The 15,328-nt window shown below is 41.7% G+C and overlaps 1 protein-coding gene across 14 annotated transcripts in view; it reads right to left on the bottom strand.

Moving 5' to 3' along the window:
* aopep (aminopeptidase O (putative)) overlaps positions 1 to 15,328 on the bottom strand; it is a 356,223-nt gene that overhangs the window by 55,852 nt on the left and 285,043 nt on the right. For 12 of the 14 annotated variants that reach the window (XR_010974905.1, XR_010974900.1, XR_010974901.1 and 9 more), the window contains one exon: positions 12,905 to 12,991. The exons of the other annotated variants lie outside the window; for them this stretch is intronic. Coding sequence is in view for 4 of the 12 variants with exons in the window: in XM_068030074.1 (XP_067886175.1) it covers positions 12,905 to 12,991 (87 nt within the window). In the remaining 8 variants the exon portion in view is untranslated. The remainder of the gene's footprint in view (positions 1 to 12,904; positions 12,992 to 15,328) is intronic. 14 annotated transcript variants of the gene reach the window in all.

Genomic DNA, 15,328 nt, shown 5'->3' with positions numbered 1-15,328 from the left:
CTGTCATCTAAATCATTAATGTATATTGTGAATAGCTTGGGTCCTAGCACCGATCCCTGTATTAACCCACTAGTCACTGCCTGCCATTCGGAAAATGACCCATTTATCCCTAGTCTTTGTTTCCTATTTTCTATCCATTGCAATACACTACCCCCAATCCCATACGCTTTCATTTTACATGCTAATCTCTTATATGGGACTTTGTAGAAAGCCTTCTGAAAGTCCAAATAAACCACATCCACTGGCTCCCCCTCACCAACTCTACTAGTTACATCCTCAAAGAATTCTAGAAGATTTGTCAAGTATGATTTCCCTTTCGTAAATCCATGCTAACTCTGCCAAATTCTCCCACTGTTCTCCAAGTGCTCTGCTATAAAATCTTTGATAACGGACTCTAGAATTTTCCCCATTACCAACGTCAGGCTGACTGGTCTGTAATTCCCTGCTTTCTCTCCACCTCCCTTTTTAAATAGTGGGGTTACATTATTTACCCTCCAATCTGTGGGAACTTTAGGAATGTTAACCTCCAGGGCCATTTGGTTGATGGTGAACTTGTAGTATGAAAATTTCTGTTTCTGCTTGTGGCAATGTTTTCTGTTTACACAAGCTTTAACCCCCTTGACTACTGCTTCCACAATACATGGTGTTAACCATTCAGGTTGTGGAACATTGATAGTTCTTATTCCTAGGGTAATAATGGGTGTTAACTTTTTTTTAGCCCCTGCAAGGCATCTGGGATTTCTTCCTGTCCCTTATCCTGGCTGGGTTCTGACTCCGAATTGTTGGATTTGATTAGTTTTGGATTTGGAACCGGAGTGGGTGATTCTTCAGCGTGTAGATCCATGCTGACCTCACTTTTAGTTCTCTTGTGATTTTCACAAGTGGGATTCACTTTAGGGTCTGTTACCTTCCCTTTTACGTCAGAGATAATTGTTTCCCTAATCTGCCCCATGTCCTCTCGGACACTACTACTCGGAAGCGGTTGTCCAGCTTCCATTGCACTCCCCTGTGGCACATCAACTGGGTCAGGCATCTACCTCACTCAGCATTCTTGGGAACTTTCCTCGTCCCTATTTGATTTTTTTTAAATGTTTCAGCTAACCATATCGTGGTTGCTTTCTCTACATCGCTGCTATCTCTCCCCAGGTTATATGAGTTACTAGACCCAAATTTATTCAGAGTTAGGGATTAATGTACTAATTCATAGTCACCGGCCATTTTTGCTGCTTCCCTTACTCTTGTGACTCTTTGTTCTTCTATGTGGGTTTTTATGCTACTTGGGATGCGATTTTTAAACTCTTCCAGCAACATCACTTCTCTCAAATTTTCGTATGAAAGTTCTAGCTTCAGAGACCGTATCCAGCAATCAAAAGCCATTAAGTTTGATTCTTTCGAATTCAATATATGTCTGTCTGGGTCTTCTCTGGGTGTGTCGGAATTTCTGCCTATTTGCTTCCGGTACCAACTCATATGCATTTAGAATTGCAGTTTTAGTTTGTTCAGAATCAGAGGAACTTTCCTCTGATAACAGGGAAAAGGCTTCACGAACCCTATCCACCAAATCACCTTGTAAGAGGAAGAGTCTAAAATTCTTGCAGCCATTTTAGCCTGGCAGCTATTTTCTCAAATGCAATAAAATATTACTCAACCTCCTCCTCATTAAATTTTGGCACTAGTCTTGAGTACCTCAGCACATCAAAGTTTTGCTCTGAATTGGGGATAAGGTTTAAGTGACTAGTAGCATTTTCATTTTGGGTTTGCAGTCTCTGTAACTCAAACCTTCCTACCTCTTCCTCTCTTTGCATCTCCCTTTCCTCTTTCTTGCTGAAATTGCATCGCTACCCTTTTCATCTGCAACTGCTTCTCTTTCGGTTTCAACTGAATTCTAGCTAGAGCTATTCTTTCAGACTCGTATTCTATGCTGTCTTCTTATAGCTCAGGGATAAGTTTAAAATGGTTAGCTAAACTTTTCACCAGTTCAGGTTTCTTTGCTTTTTGTCTGAAAGTGATTCCCATCTCTGTAGCTAAGCCTTTTAAATCTTCAACACCTAATTTGTTTAACTTGTCATGTGATATCTCTCCCTGCTCTACACAACCCTTATCATTAAATGTGGCCATCTCTTTTGTTTCTAGCACTTTAGAGAACAAAAAAACAGAAGAATACACAAAAATCTGTGTTTATTTTTCCACAATTTTAGAGATCAGTTTTCCTCCCGTTTTCCAAATCTCTCATTTGTCTGGCAGTTCAGATGTCGGTTTTGAGCTCCCAATTTGATACGGCCAAATGGTGCGGCATGGCTGGTTCCCACTGTTACATTCCCCACGTGACCGCAGCAAGTATATTTGTATTAAGATTTTAGTCCCTTGGTGTTTTATTTTTCAAATCAACAGACAGCGACAGGTTTTCTTGTAGGTTTAAAAAAAGTTTGTTGATCAATACACTTTATACTGAAATTGTCGCAACCTGATTCACTCACGCATTCACACAAGCACGTGCACACACACACACACACACACACACGAAGAAACAGGTAGAGAAGGGAAAGAGGTAGTAAGTGGATTTTAGACCGGTGGGGGAGGGTTGAATTGTCCTGAGATTTAAGTTCTAGATAGTTGCAGGCCTGAGATGATTGTAGATTTCTCTCTTGATTTAAGGTTCTGTTGAAGATGGTGGGTCACCTCTAGCTCTCTCTGTAGATGCCGGATTTTTCAGCAGGGCATGTGTTTTCTGGCTTGCTGGAATGCCAGCTGTTACAAGTAGCTTCACCTTCTGGGTCAGTCTCTCTCGAGCTGACATTGTTTTAAGGTAAAACTGTGTCACCTCTCACCTCCTGTTAGGAAACGCTCTGGTCATACAATGGCCCAGGACATGGCTACTTCACACCTCCTTTGTTTTAGATGTTTTTAGGATAGGTGTAAGATAGATTTCATTAACACTCTTTGGCTTTGAAGAGTTATCCTTTGTCTTGGGTAGACTGGATATACAAAAAGCAGCCATTTTGGACTATTGTTCACTTTTTAAAATAAAAGTTCATTTTTTTTTTAAACAGACAAAATTTGTTTTTTTCAAAGCTCTTCAGAGTTGGTCTGTGAATGCTGTCTCAGCGCACTTCCAATGTGCGTGACAATTGGCAGTGAAAAAGCATTACAGAAACTTAAGGAACTAAAAACTGGCAAATCTCCTGGATCTGATGGCCTACCTCAGGGTCCAAAAGGTGGTTGCTGCAGAGATAGTGGATGCACTGGTCATGCTTTTCCAACATTCCCACGATTTTCAAACAGTCCCAGCAGATTGTAAGTTTGCAAATGTAAAATCAGAAAGGAGGGGAAGAGAAAACAGGAAACTACAGGTAGCCTGACATCAGTTGTCAGGAAAATGCTGGAATCTATTAACAATGCACTTAGAAAATCACAGAATGATCAGATAATCAACATGGTTTTACGAAAGGGAAATCATGTTTGACAAACTTGTTAAAGCTTTTTGAGGATGTAACTAGAAGGGTGGATAAAGGGGAACCAGTAGATGTAGTGTACTTGGATTTCCAAAAGGCATTCGATAAGGTGCCACACAAAGGTTTAATACACAAGATAAGGACTCATTGTAGCTAGGGGTAATATATTAACATTGATGGAGGACTGGTTAATGGGCAGGAAGCAGAAAGTAGGGATAAACAGGATATTTTAAAGTTGACAGACTGTAACTAGTGAAACGCCACAAGGATCAGTGCTGGAGCCTCAACAATTTGCAATCTTTATTAATGACTTAGACGCACAGACAGCGTAATGTAGCCATGATTGCTGACGATATAAAGCTTGGTGGGAATATAAACCATCAGGAGGACACAAAGCGGCTGCAAAGAAATACAGGCAAGTTAAGTGTATGGGCAACAAGGTGGCAGATGAAGTATAATGTAAGGAAGTGTGAGGTTATTCCTTTATTGCTTCGGTAGTAAGAATCAAAAAGCAGAATATTTCTTAAAAGATGTGAAAATCCTAAATGCTGATGTTCCGAGAGACTAGGGTATACTCGTACAAGAAACATAGAAAGTTGGCATGCAGGTACTGCAAGGAATTAAGAAGGCAAATGGCATGTTGGTCATTACTGTAAGGGGATTGGAGTACAAGGTAAGGAAGTTTTACTACAATTGTATAGGGCTTTGGTGAGACCACACCTGGAGTATTTAGCACAGTTTGATCTCCATATCTAAGGAAGGATATACTTGCATTGAAGGAGGTACAGCAAAGCTTCAGTAGATTTTTGTGGAAGTCAAGATCTCGGGGAATTGAGAGATATGGGCAGCGGGCAGGAAAGTGGAGTTGAGGCAGATCAGCCATGATCATATTGAATAGCAGAGCAGCCTCAAGGGACCATATGTTCTACTTCTACTCCTGTTGCTTATGTAATGTTTAAAACCATTACTTGCTGGCACCCTGGCCATCCCCCCGGTAAGGCCCTCATCTCCGCTCCCTTAAGTCCAAGGGATGTAAACTTCAACACATACGGCACACAACTGGTTGTGCCATTTACCGACAGATGTGGCTGGACATAAAGCACTTTCAGGTCTTGATCTAGTCTGCAAAATTGCTCACTATTCCAGGATCATCCTGGAACCCAAAGATAACACCCGGCTTCTTTCTCTATTGAAAACCGTCTTCTTAAACCAATCTCTTCTGTCTCTTTCACCCTTACCTCCAACAAGTCCAAGGAGCTCATATACTTGTCACTAGGTTTGAGACCATCTGATCAGCTGCTTCAGTCACTTCCCTCCCCTCCCTTAACCCACTATGCCAAATTTCCTCTAAGGTTCTCCCCTGCCCTAGCCCTGAACTCATATCCTCTCTAGTTTCTCTCTTATCTCCTTTCATGCCCGTTCTAAGCTCATCTTGTCCATGAGACCCACCTTCTGCTCTCTCGACCCTATTCCCACTCAACTACTTACAACCCAACTTCCCCTCCTGGTCCACATGTTAGCAGATATTATAAACAGCTCTCCTCACATATGGTCACCCAATCTGTCAAATCACCCGTTATCAGCCCCTCCTCAGTAAACCATTCCGTACTTGCTAACCACCGGCCCATCTTCAACCTCCCTTTCCTCTCCAAAGTCTTTTAACATGTTGTCACCTCTCAAATTTGTACCCACTTTCCCAGAACTCCATTTTTGAATCCCTCCAATCTGGTTTCCACCCCTGCCACAGTACCAAAACGGTTCTGGTTAAAGTCACAAATGACATCCTATGTGACTGTGACAAAGGAAAAACTATCCTTCCTCATCCTTCTCAACTTGTCAGCAGCCTTAGACACAGTTATTGAACCATTCCACTCCAACATTTCTCCAGGTGACAAGACTAGACTCATCTAGTTCCATTCTTATCTATCTAATCGTAGTCAGAGAATCACCTGCAATGGCTTATCTTCTAACTCTTGCACTGTTACCTCCAGTATTCCCCAAGAATCTGTTCTTGGCCGTGTCCTATTTTGCATCTACATGCTGCTTCTCGGCGACATCATCTGAAAACACAGCATCACTTTCCACATCTACATTGACGACACTCAGCCACCACCTCTCTTCACTCTCCCTAAAATGTCAGACTGCTTGACTGACATCCTGTACTGGATGAGCAGATATTTCCTCCACCTAAATATTGGGAGAATCAAACTTATTGTCTTTGATCCCCTCCACAAACTCTGTTCCCTAGCACTGACTCCATTCTGCTGCCTGACAAACCGTCTGAGACGGAACCAGACCGTTTTGCAATCTTGGTGTTATATTTGATCCCAACATGAGTTTCTGACCACATATTTGCGCCATCACGAAGACTGCCTCTGTCCACCATCGTAACATCACACATCTCTGCCCTGCCTCAGCTGATCAGCTGCTGACTCCTGATCCATGCCTTTGTTACCCCTGGACTTGACTATTCTAATACACTCCTAGCCAGCCTCCCATGTTCTTCCCTCTGTAAACTTGAAGTCATCCAAACCTCTGCTGCACATGTCCTAACTCGCACCAAATCCCATTTACTCTTCAGCCCTGTGCTTACAGACCTATGTTAACTTCTGGTTAAGCAATGCCTCAATTTTTAAAATCTTCTTTTTTTCCAATCCTTCCATGGCTCCGCAGCTCCCTATCTCTGTAATCTCCTTCAGCCCCACAACCGTATGAAATATCTGCGCTCCTTTAATTCTGGCCTCTTCAGCATCCCTAATTTTAATTGTTCCACCATTGGTAGCCATGCCTTCAGCTGTCAAGGTCCTAAGCTCTGGAATTCCCTCCCTAAACCTCTCCTCCTCTCTACCCCTTTCCTGCTATAAGAAGCCCCTTAAAACCTAACTCTATGACCAAGCCTTTGGTCATCCGCTCTAATACATGGCTCGGTGTTAAATTTTGTTTTATTATACTCCTGTGAAGCTCCTTGGGACTTTTTATAGCATTAAAGGCACTATATAAATACAAGGGAGACATTTCCCCAAAAAGTCCCAGCTGGTTGGCCTTATCGGCAGGCAAGAGGTGTGTTAAATGCAGGATGGGCAATTGTTTTGCTGGATCCCAGACAATAGCCAAGGCATTAGCAATGTCTAGTCCTTCAGGAGACATCCAGCAGCTTGGTGTTGACAACTGTTTCTGTCCCTGCGTGGCTTTGAAAGAGGGCTTTTTAAGAAGCAGCACAGACACCCAAAGTCAGCTTCGGCAGCAGAAAGGCTGCAGAAGGGCCAAGGCAGTAACAGGTTAAAAGACAAATAATCTCTGCACTTTTTGCAGAACAGATAGTAGAAAGAGTGTATCTTTTTTTTATTAAACAAAGATATCCCCCACCCCCTCCACCAAAGTGATTCTTTCTTATTTTTGTAACAATATATGAACAGAAGTAGAATTGATTGTGCCACCTGGCTTTCATCATATTCAGGTGTTGTTTGTGTTTTACCTACTACCAAATAAAGCACCTTATAAGCCAAGCAACCTCTCACTTACCTCAGTGGTGGTAAAGCTTTTGGAAATGATAATCCGAGACAAAATTAACACTCACTCAGGAAAATGTGGATTAATTAAGGAAAGCCGTACGGATCTATTTAGCTAACTTGATTGAGTTTTTTGATGAGGTAACAGTGAGGGTTGATGAGGGTAATGCAGTTGATGTGGTGTACGTGAACTTCCAAAGGCATTTGATGAAATGCCACATAATAGGCTTGCTAGAAAAGTTGAAATGCATGGACTAAAAGAGACAGTGGCAGCATGGATATGAAGTTGGCTGAGTGACAGAAAACAGAGATTAGTGGTGAACAGTTGTTTTTCAGACTGAGGGAAGGTTATACAGTGGGGTTCCCCAGGGGTAAGAGGAGCACTGCTTTTCTTGATATATATTAACGACTTAGACTTGGGTATAAAGTGCACAACTTCAAAATTTGCAGATGATACAAAACTTGCAAGTATTGTGAACTGTGCAGGAGGATAGTGAGAGACTTCAAAAGGACACAGACAGGCTGGTGGAGCGGGTGGATATATGGCAGCTGAAATTTAATGCAGATAAGTATGAAGTGATCCATTTTGGTAAGGAGGAGGAGGAGGAGCGGCAATATAAAATAAAGGGCACAATTCTAAAGACAGTGCAGAAATAAACAGACCTAATATATGCGCAGAAATTGTTGAAGGTGGCAGGGCAGGTTGAGAAAGTGGTTAAAAAGGCATACAGGATCTTAAGCTTTATAAATAGAGGGATAGAGTATAAAAGCAAGGAACTTACTATGAACCCTTATAGAACACTGGTTTGACCTCAACTGGAGTATTGTGCCCAATTCTGGGCACTTTAGAAAGGATGTGAAGGCTTTAGAGAGGGTGCAGAGAAGATTTATGAGAACGGTTCCAGCGATAAGAGACTTCAGTTACATGGATAGTTTGGAGAAGTGAGGTTGTTCTCCTTAGAGAAGCTTGAGAGGATATTAAGTAAAGGTGTTCAAAATCTTGGAGGGGTCTAGACAGAGTAATAGGGAGAAACTGCTCCCACTGGTGGAAGGGTCAAAAACTGGAGGACACCGATTTAAAGTGAAGGGCAAAAGAACCAATGGTAACATGAGGAAAAATGTGTTTTTTTAATGCAGTGAGTGGTTTGGATCTGGAATGCTTTGCCTGAGCGTGTGGTAGAGGCAGACTTAGTCGTGACTTTCAAACAGGAATTGGATAAACATCGGAAGAGAAAAAAATTGCAGGGCTACAGGGAAAATGCGTGCGATTGGGACTTGCTGAGTTGCTCTTGCGAAGAACCAGAACAGACACAACAGGCCAAATGGCCTCCTTCCGCACTGCAACCATTCTAGGATTCTACTCTGAGAGAGATTAAAAAAGTACACACGCTTAAGACACAACAATCCAGTCCAGATCACAACGGAGTTTCATTGTTACGCACCCATGTCTCTATTATGACAGATGATGGAGACCAGTGGGAATCAACTGTGATATTTAAAAAAACAACTGCAACCAAATCATTTAAGAAAAGGACATCAACAAACCTGAGTAGATAACTGTAGCAATCTCAAATTCATAACAATAATCATGTTGAATGTCAATTCAGATTCAGCATTTAAATGTGGTAGACACGTTACAATAAGCTTAATATGTTTCAATATATTTTTCAGATCCCTATGGCTCCTCCAGAATGTTTCCCAAAGTGCTGCAGAACACCTGTTGTATCTGGATATTTTGTAACAAATCATGTAATGGGTGTAATTTAGAAAAAAACGACAGTTTACATTCTTTATCATTTACAGTTAGGCACCTTGAGGCTTACCTGTCAGCCACCATTAATCCTGTCTGCAAATCAGCAACAAACAGTAATTTTAACGATTGACAATGAAGAGGGAACTTCTTTAACATTCTGTCCAACACTGCAGCATTCCAAGAGATCCTTTATTTCTCCTTATAATACTAAGTGGCATAACAGTAAACCTCAAATCTTATCTAGGGGCCCTAGAACTCGCTGTAGCCTTATCAATACATTATGGTGCCCACTGCCTCTTTCCTGAACTTCTGATTTACATATCTGATTGCTTTTGGAAATTGCTGCCACGCAATGTTAGAATTCAGCATTTTTGAACCCTTGAATATTTGCACTTCAAAATATTGGCTAAATTCAACATCAATACAAATCAACTTGCACTTCTTGATAGTAAATGCTCTTTGACAATCAATTATTCATCCCGTCTCAACCTCCCAAATCACTGAACAACATCCTTCTGCAGAGAACATCTCACTCTTTCACATGGGCGGCACAGTGGCGCAGTGGTTAGCACCGCAGCCTCACAGCTCCAGTGACCCGGGTTCAATTCTGGGTAATGCCTGTGTGGAGTTTGCAAGTTCTCCCTGTGTTTGCGTGGGTTTCCTCCGGGTGCTCCGGTTTCCTCCCACATGCCAAATACTTGCAGGTTAATAGGTAAATTGGCCATTAGCAATTGCCCCTAGTGTAGGTAGGTGGTCGGGAAATATAGGGACAGGTGGGGGAAATATAGGGACAGGTGGGGATGTGGTAGGAATATGGGATTAGTGTAACATTAGTATAAATGGGTGGTTGATGGTCGGCACAGACTCGGTGGGCCTAAGGGCCTGTTTCAGTGCTGTATCTCTAAACTAAACTAAAACATATTTATGTTAGGAATCTTAAGACACTCTACTTAAAATATTTATTTTAGGGCCATGAATTAATATTTATCAATGGTCAGGACTAATCCTCGAAGAGCTCAATGAGATCTAATCATTAAGGAACTTTCATTTTTTATTGCCAAACAAATTTATTACTCGATTTGCAATTTTCTTCTAGGTTCCACAAGTTTAGCTGAACCATAAATATTCCAAAGGACCCTATCAAATGTTCTCTTAAGGTCAAGAGTATTTATAGACCAATCTCTTATAGCAGGCATACTCTTGCGAACACAATGGACAATATAACAGAGTTTGTGGACTGTGTTAGTGAACCAGTGCCGGTAGCCTTGGGGCCTGCTGTGATATCCAACAGCAGGTCAGTATGACCCTGCTTCTCTCCTTCATTCACGTGCAGCGTATCTGTGGCCCATCCAGCACCATTCAAGTATAGGTGGAAGCTATTGGTTACTTCTGGGCATAGTTGGGTGCTGCTGGCAATAGAGATTAAAGTCCATTATCTATAACTTGATAGAGCTAGAAGAATGCTGTCGTTGCTCATCAGCATCTGCAGCTCCCTGCACCACTACCTGAATGAACCTTCTTACTGCCAGACCACAGACCTAATCAAGGACCATGAGCTTGGCAGTGCCAACCTCCACCTGGCTGTAGTCAACAGGAAGCTGGAGGTTCAGAGAGCAGGACAACCATTTAAACAACCCAAGCCACTTAAACAATTCAGAGACCAAATTAGGTCTAAATTTCTGCAGAGATTACTGTGCTATTTTTGTCAAATTCAAATAAATCTATAAAAACATGCATCAGTTTTTCATGTGGACTCCACTCATACAATCTCACAGGTGAGTAAGCACAGCTATTTCTGCCTGAACTAAACAGTAACTATGGGCAAGAAACTGGCCTCATTAGCACACTTCTTTGGGCATTACGAGTGCCCTTAGAGCTCCAAAACAGCATCTGTGGCGCAAACCCTGCTGGATGCCATTTTGGTGCAGGCATCAGCATGTACACACAATGTCTGCCAGAAGTATGGAGACTAGGCAGTTCATGACATCCATCAGCATTTAACGGCGATTTGATGCCAGCGATGCCATTTGGAGCTCAATACTGCAGCCAACACCCTCTCTTAACCTTGCACAGTTGAACACGCGTTCAGCAGCAGGAAGGATCCTCCAACCAATGCTATTTAAAAAGGGATCCTCAACAATTTACAGGGTAGTTGCTAGTTGATTTCTACTAGCTGGTGTTTTGATTCGAAAGAGTTTGGTGCTTTCTGTAGTTTCAAGTTGCAAAGGTCAACAGTCTTGCGGCAGGTACCAAAGAACTTTTTCTTGACTTCAAGACTTCTGCACAAACCAGCTGCTCCCAGACATGGGTGCTCTAGTAGGCATTCCCATTGGAATACAGCATCAGTTGGAGAACGATCAGATGCCACACAGAGCAGGACAAGCTGCTGGAAGAGGGAGGAGGAGGAGATGGAGAAGGGCTCTCAGCAGGAGACCATATTCACCCAGGCTATACAGGGAGCAATTCTTCTGCCTGAAGCTCAGTGGGGAACGACGTGTGAGATATCTATGCTTCACTAAGGACATTCTCACTGAAATGTACCACCTGCTGCAGCCAAAATCAGGACAAAGACTGCATTGCCAGTGGCTGTGAAGGTGACCGTGGCGATGAACTTTTATGCATCTGGTTCCTTCCAGGTTACAGCTGGAGATATTTGCAACATCTGATAGTTTGGCGTCTACTGTTGGGCAAGGAGGGTCACTGAGGCGCTCTATTCAAACAGAGCTAACTATATTCCATTCTCTCTCACCACAGACAAACAATAGACAGACCACGCGGATTTGCTAGGATTGCAGGCTTCCCAAGGTGCAGGGTGCCATTGACAGCAAGCATATTGCTTTGCAGGTGCTGCATGTCAATTCTGTTCTATACCAGATCGAAAAGAATGCCACTCCTTCAACATCCAGCTGGTGTATGATCATGATCATGCAGTTCAATGTCTGGTATCCTGGCAGAAGACATGATGCCTCTATTCTGTGGCAGTCTGCTGTGTCAGCTGTATATGAGGCATCACGACAAATCAAAGGGCTATCTGCTGACGACACGGTTCATCACTCTGGTGCACCACCCATGCATATGAAAGCCATGCTGCTACATGAAACGTGATAGAGCAGATCACTATCATGCTGAAACAATGCTTCAGCTGCTTAGACCATTCTAGAGGAACCCTACATTACTCAACAAAACATTTATCAAGATTCATGACAGTCTGCTGCATGCTGCACAACCTCCCTGCATTGCTATTAATGGCATGGGCTAGTCACCCATTGCAATCCCCGTGCTTGTTTTCAATAGCTCCACCCCCACCCCCTGACTGTTCATTTTAAGCATGCACATTTGAAGCGATGGGGACTGCAGTATCAAACATGGTACCTCATCCACGAACACAAGATATATTCCGTGAGAATTCCAGTAAATTTGTTGGGTATGACTTGCAGTTTACGAATGCATGCTGATTCAGCATCATGGCCTTTATTTTCACTGAATGATGCTAAACTGCTTTCTTGATAATTTAATTGATTTTTCATTCTTAGAAATATCAAGTTAAATGATGTTATATGTCCAGGACTACATGTCTGATCACTTAATCAACATATTGAGTTCTGACACTCAAAAAACTCAAAAGAAAGCCTTTTGACCATACTTTCAGCCAATTAGAGGATAACCGTTCCAACATGGGACCCACCTCCAAAATGGGCATTGTGAATTGGAAGAAGAAAAAAAACTGGTAAGTAAAATGTTTTGAGTTTACAAAACTATTTTCAAGATGGTACCAACTAGTTAAAATAGGATGCATTAGTTAGTTCTAAGTAAAAGTAGAATTACAATCACAAAAACAGAAGGGATAGAATATGGGTGTGAAAATGGAGACACAGAAAATCGAGAAAGAATGAACTTAAGTGTTTACGATGTTTAACTTTATTAATTGCTTTTGAAATGTATTGTAGCAGGTTACCATTATATTAATAAAGATAGCCCTGACATCTAATTAGCTTTATTGCTGTTTATTCGTGTTTGTTTCAGTACCACAGGACATGAACTGGAAGCGCTTTTAAATCAAAATCCCAAAGGCTGGGTTATTTCTTCGAAACTGCTGGCTGCTTTTTAAAATATATAATTCAGCAAGATATTTTTCATCTATAAGATTTATTTTTGTATGATTTATTTGAAGATATATTTAAACAGAGTACCTGATCATGTTCCAGAAAATGTACCAAGTCCCCGTATGCCACCGTATGTTTATGTTTAATGACCAGCTCGCACCAGCGATGGCGCACCTGTAAAATAATCCAAGATTTTATCTAACTTGGGTGAGATGAATCAAAGATTTATCAGAAAACATACACAAGTATAACTTAACAAAACATGAGTTCACGTGATGTAGGAACATAGGAGCAGGAATAGGCCATTCAGCCCATCGAGCCCGCTCCACCATTCAATACGATCATGGCTGATCATCCATTTCAATGCCCTTTTCCCACACTATCCTCATATCCCCTTATGTCATTGGTATTTAGAAATCAGTCAATCTCTGCTTTAAACATACTCAATGACTAAGCTTCCACAACCCTCTGGGGTAGAGAATTCCAAAGATTCACAACCCTCTGAGTAAAGAAATTTCTCCTCATCTCGGTCCTAAGTGGCTTCCCCCTTATTTTGAAATGGTGTCCCCTGGTTCTAGACTCCCCAACCAGGGGAAACATCTTACCTGCATCTACCCTGTCTTTCTCTAAGTATTTGCCAGGTTTCAATTAGATCACCTCTTAGTCTTCGAAACTCTAGAGAATACAGGCCCAGTTTCCCCAATCTCTCTTCATAAGACAGTCCCGCCATCCTGGGAACAAGTCTGGTGAACCTTCATTGCACTCCCTCCATGGCAATAATATTCTTCATAAGGTAAGGGGACAAAAACTGCCCACAGTACTCCAAGTGAAGTCTAACCAAGGTTTAACCAAGCAAGAATTCGCTACTCCTGTACTCAAATCCTCTAGCAAAAAAGGCCAACATACCATTAGCCTTTCTAATTGCTTGCTGCACCTGCATGTCAGCTTTCAATGACTTATTGTCGAGGACACCCAGGTCCCTTTATACATCTACACTTTCTAATCTCTTACCATTTAAGAAATATTCTGCACATCTGTTCCTCCTACCAAAGTGGATAACCTCACATTTTTCCACATATATTCTATCTGCCATGTTCTTGCCCACTCACTAAGTTTGTCTTAATTCCCTTGAAGACGCTTTGCGTCTTCCTCACCTAGTTTTGTGTCATCCGTGAACTTGGAAATATTAAATTCGGTCTCCACATCCAAATCATTGATATATATTGTGAACAGCTGGGGCCCAAGTACTGATCCTTGTGGTACCCTACTAGTCACAGCCTGCCAACGAGAGAATGTCCCGTTTATTCCTAGTCTCTGTTTTCTGCCTGTTAATCAATCCTTAATCCATGCCAGTATATTACCCCCTATCCATGTGCATTAATTTTGCTAACCAACCTCCTGTGGGGGACTTTATCAAAAGCCTTTTGAAAATCCAAGTATGCTACGTCCTTCGACTCCCCTTTATCAATTCTGTTAGTAACATCCTCAAAAAACTCCAACATGTTCGTCAAACATAATTTTCCATTCATAAATCCATGTTGACTAGGCCCAATCAGTTCATTATTATCCAAGTGTCCATTTATCACATCCTTTAGAATAGATTCTAGCATGTTCTCTACTACTGATGTAAAGCTAACAGATCCGTAGTTTATGAAGGGTCACAGACCTGAAATGTTAACTGTTTCTCTCTACACAGATGCTGCCAGACCTGCTGGGTATTTCCGACACTTTCTGTTCTCATTTCAGGTCTGTAGTTCCCTGCTTTCTCTCTCCCTCCTTTCTTAAATACTGGGGTGACATTTGCTACCTTCAAATCTGCAGTAATCATTCCAGAATCTATAGAATTTTGGAAGATCACCAATGCATCCACTATCTCCATAGTTACTTCTTTCAACACTCTGGGATGTAGAATATCAGGCCCTGGGGACTTATGAACCTTTAGCCCCATTAATTTCTCCAACACAACCTTCTTACTAATACTAATTTCCTTCAATTCCTCATTCTCCCTAGTCCCTTGGATCTCTAATTCTGAGAGATTTCTTGTATCTTCTTCAGTGAAGAAGTAATCATTTAGCTTCTCTGCCATTTCTCTATTCCCATTATAAATTCGCCTGACTGCCTGTAATGGACCAACATTTGTCTTAGCCAAATGTTGCTTTTTTACCTCGCCATCAGCTGTTAGAAGCAATGATCTTACAGCAGTTGACTACATGATGCTCATTTCACCCTCAAGATTAATTCTCCTTTGCCAAAATTCTGAACAAGTTGTAATAATTAACAAAAGAAAACTGTTGCAGGATTGCATTTCTGTTGTTCAGCATTGCTACTTTTTGCAAAAGCAGGATGTTCACTACCAGACTCAGTCAAATACCTACACTAAAGCAGTAGCTGGCAGCCAATTAAAAGTATTCAAGACTTCACTGAAGGTGCTGCTCATTTACTGACTTAATACATTTTTACAATATGTTATCTGCAATTTGGTTCAGTTCGCCAACAGTCCAAGTCACTAGT

This window comes from Heterodontus francisci, chromosome 4, assembly GCF_036365525.1.
Source record: "Heterodontus francisci isolate sHetFra1 chromosome 4, sHetFra1.hap1, whole genome shotgun sequence".
NCBI classification, from domain to species: Eukaryota; Metazoa; Chordata; class Chondrichthyes; order Heterodontiformes; family Heterodontidae; genus Heterodontus; species Heterodontus francisci.
Note: the sequence above shows the minus strand (reverse complement) of the source record. Positions and strands in the feature narration are given on the sequence as shown.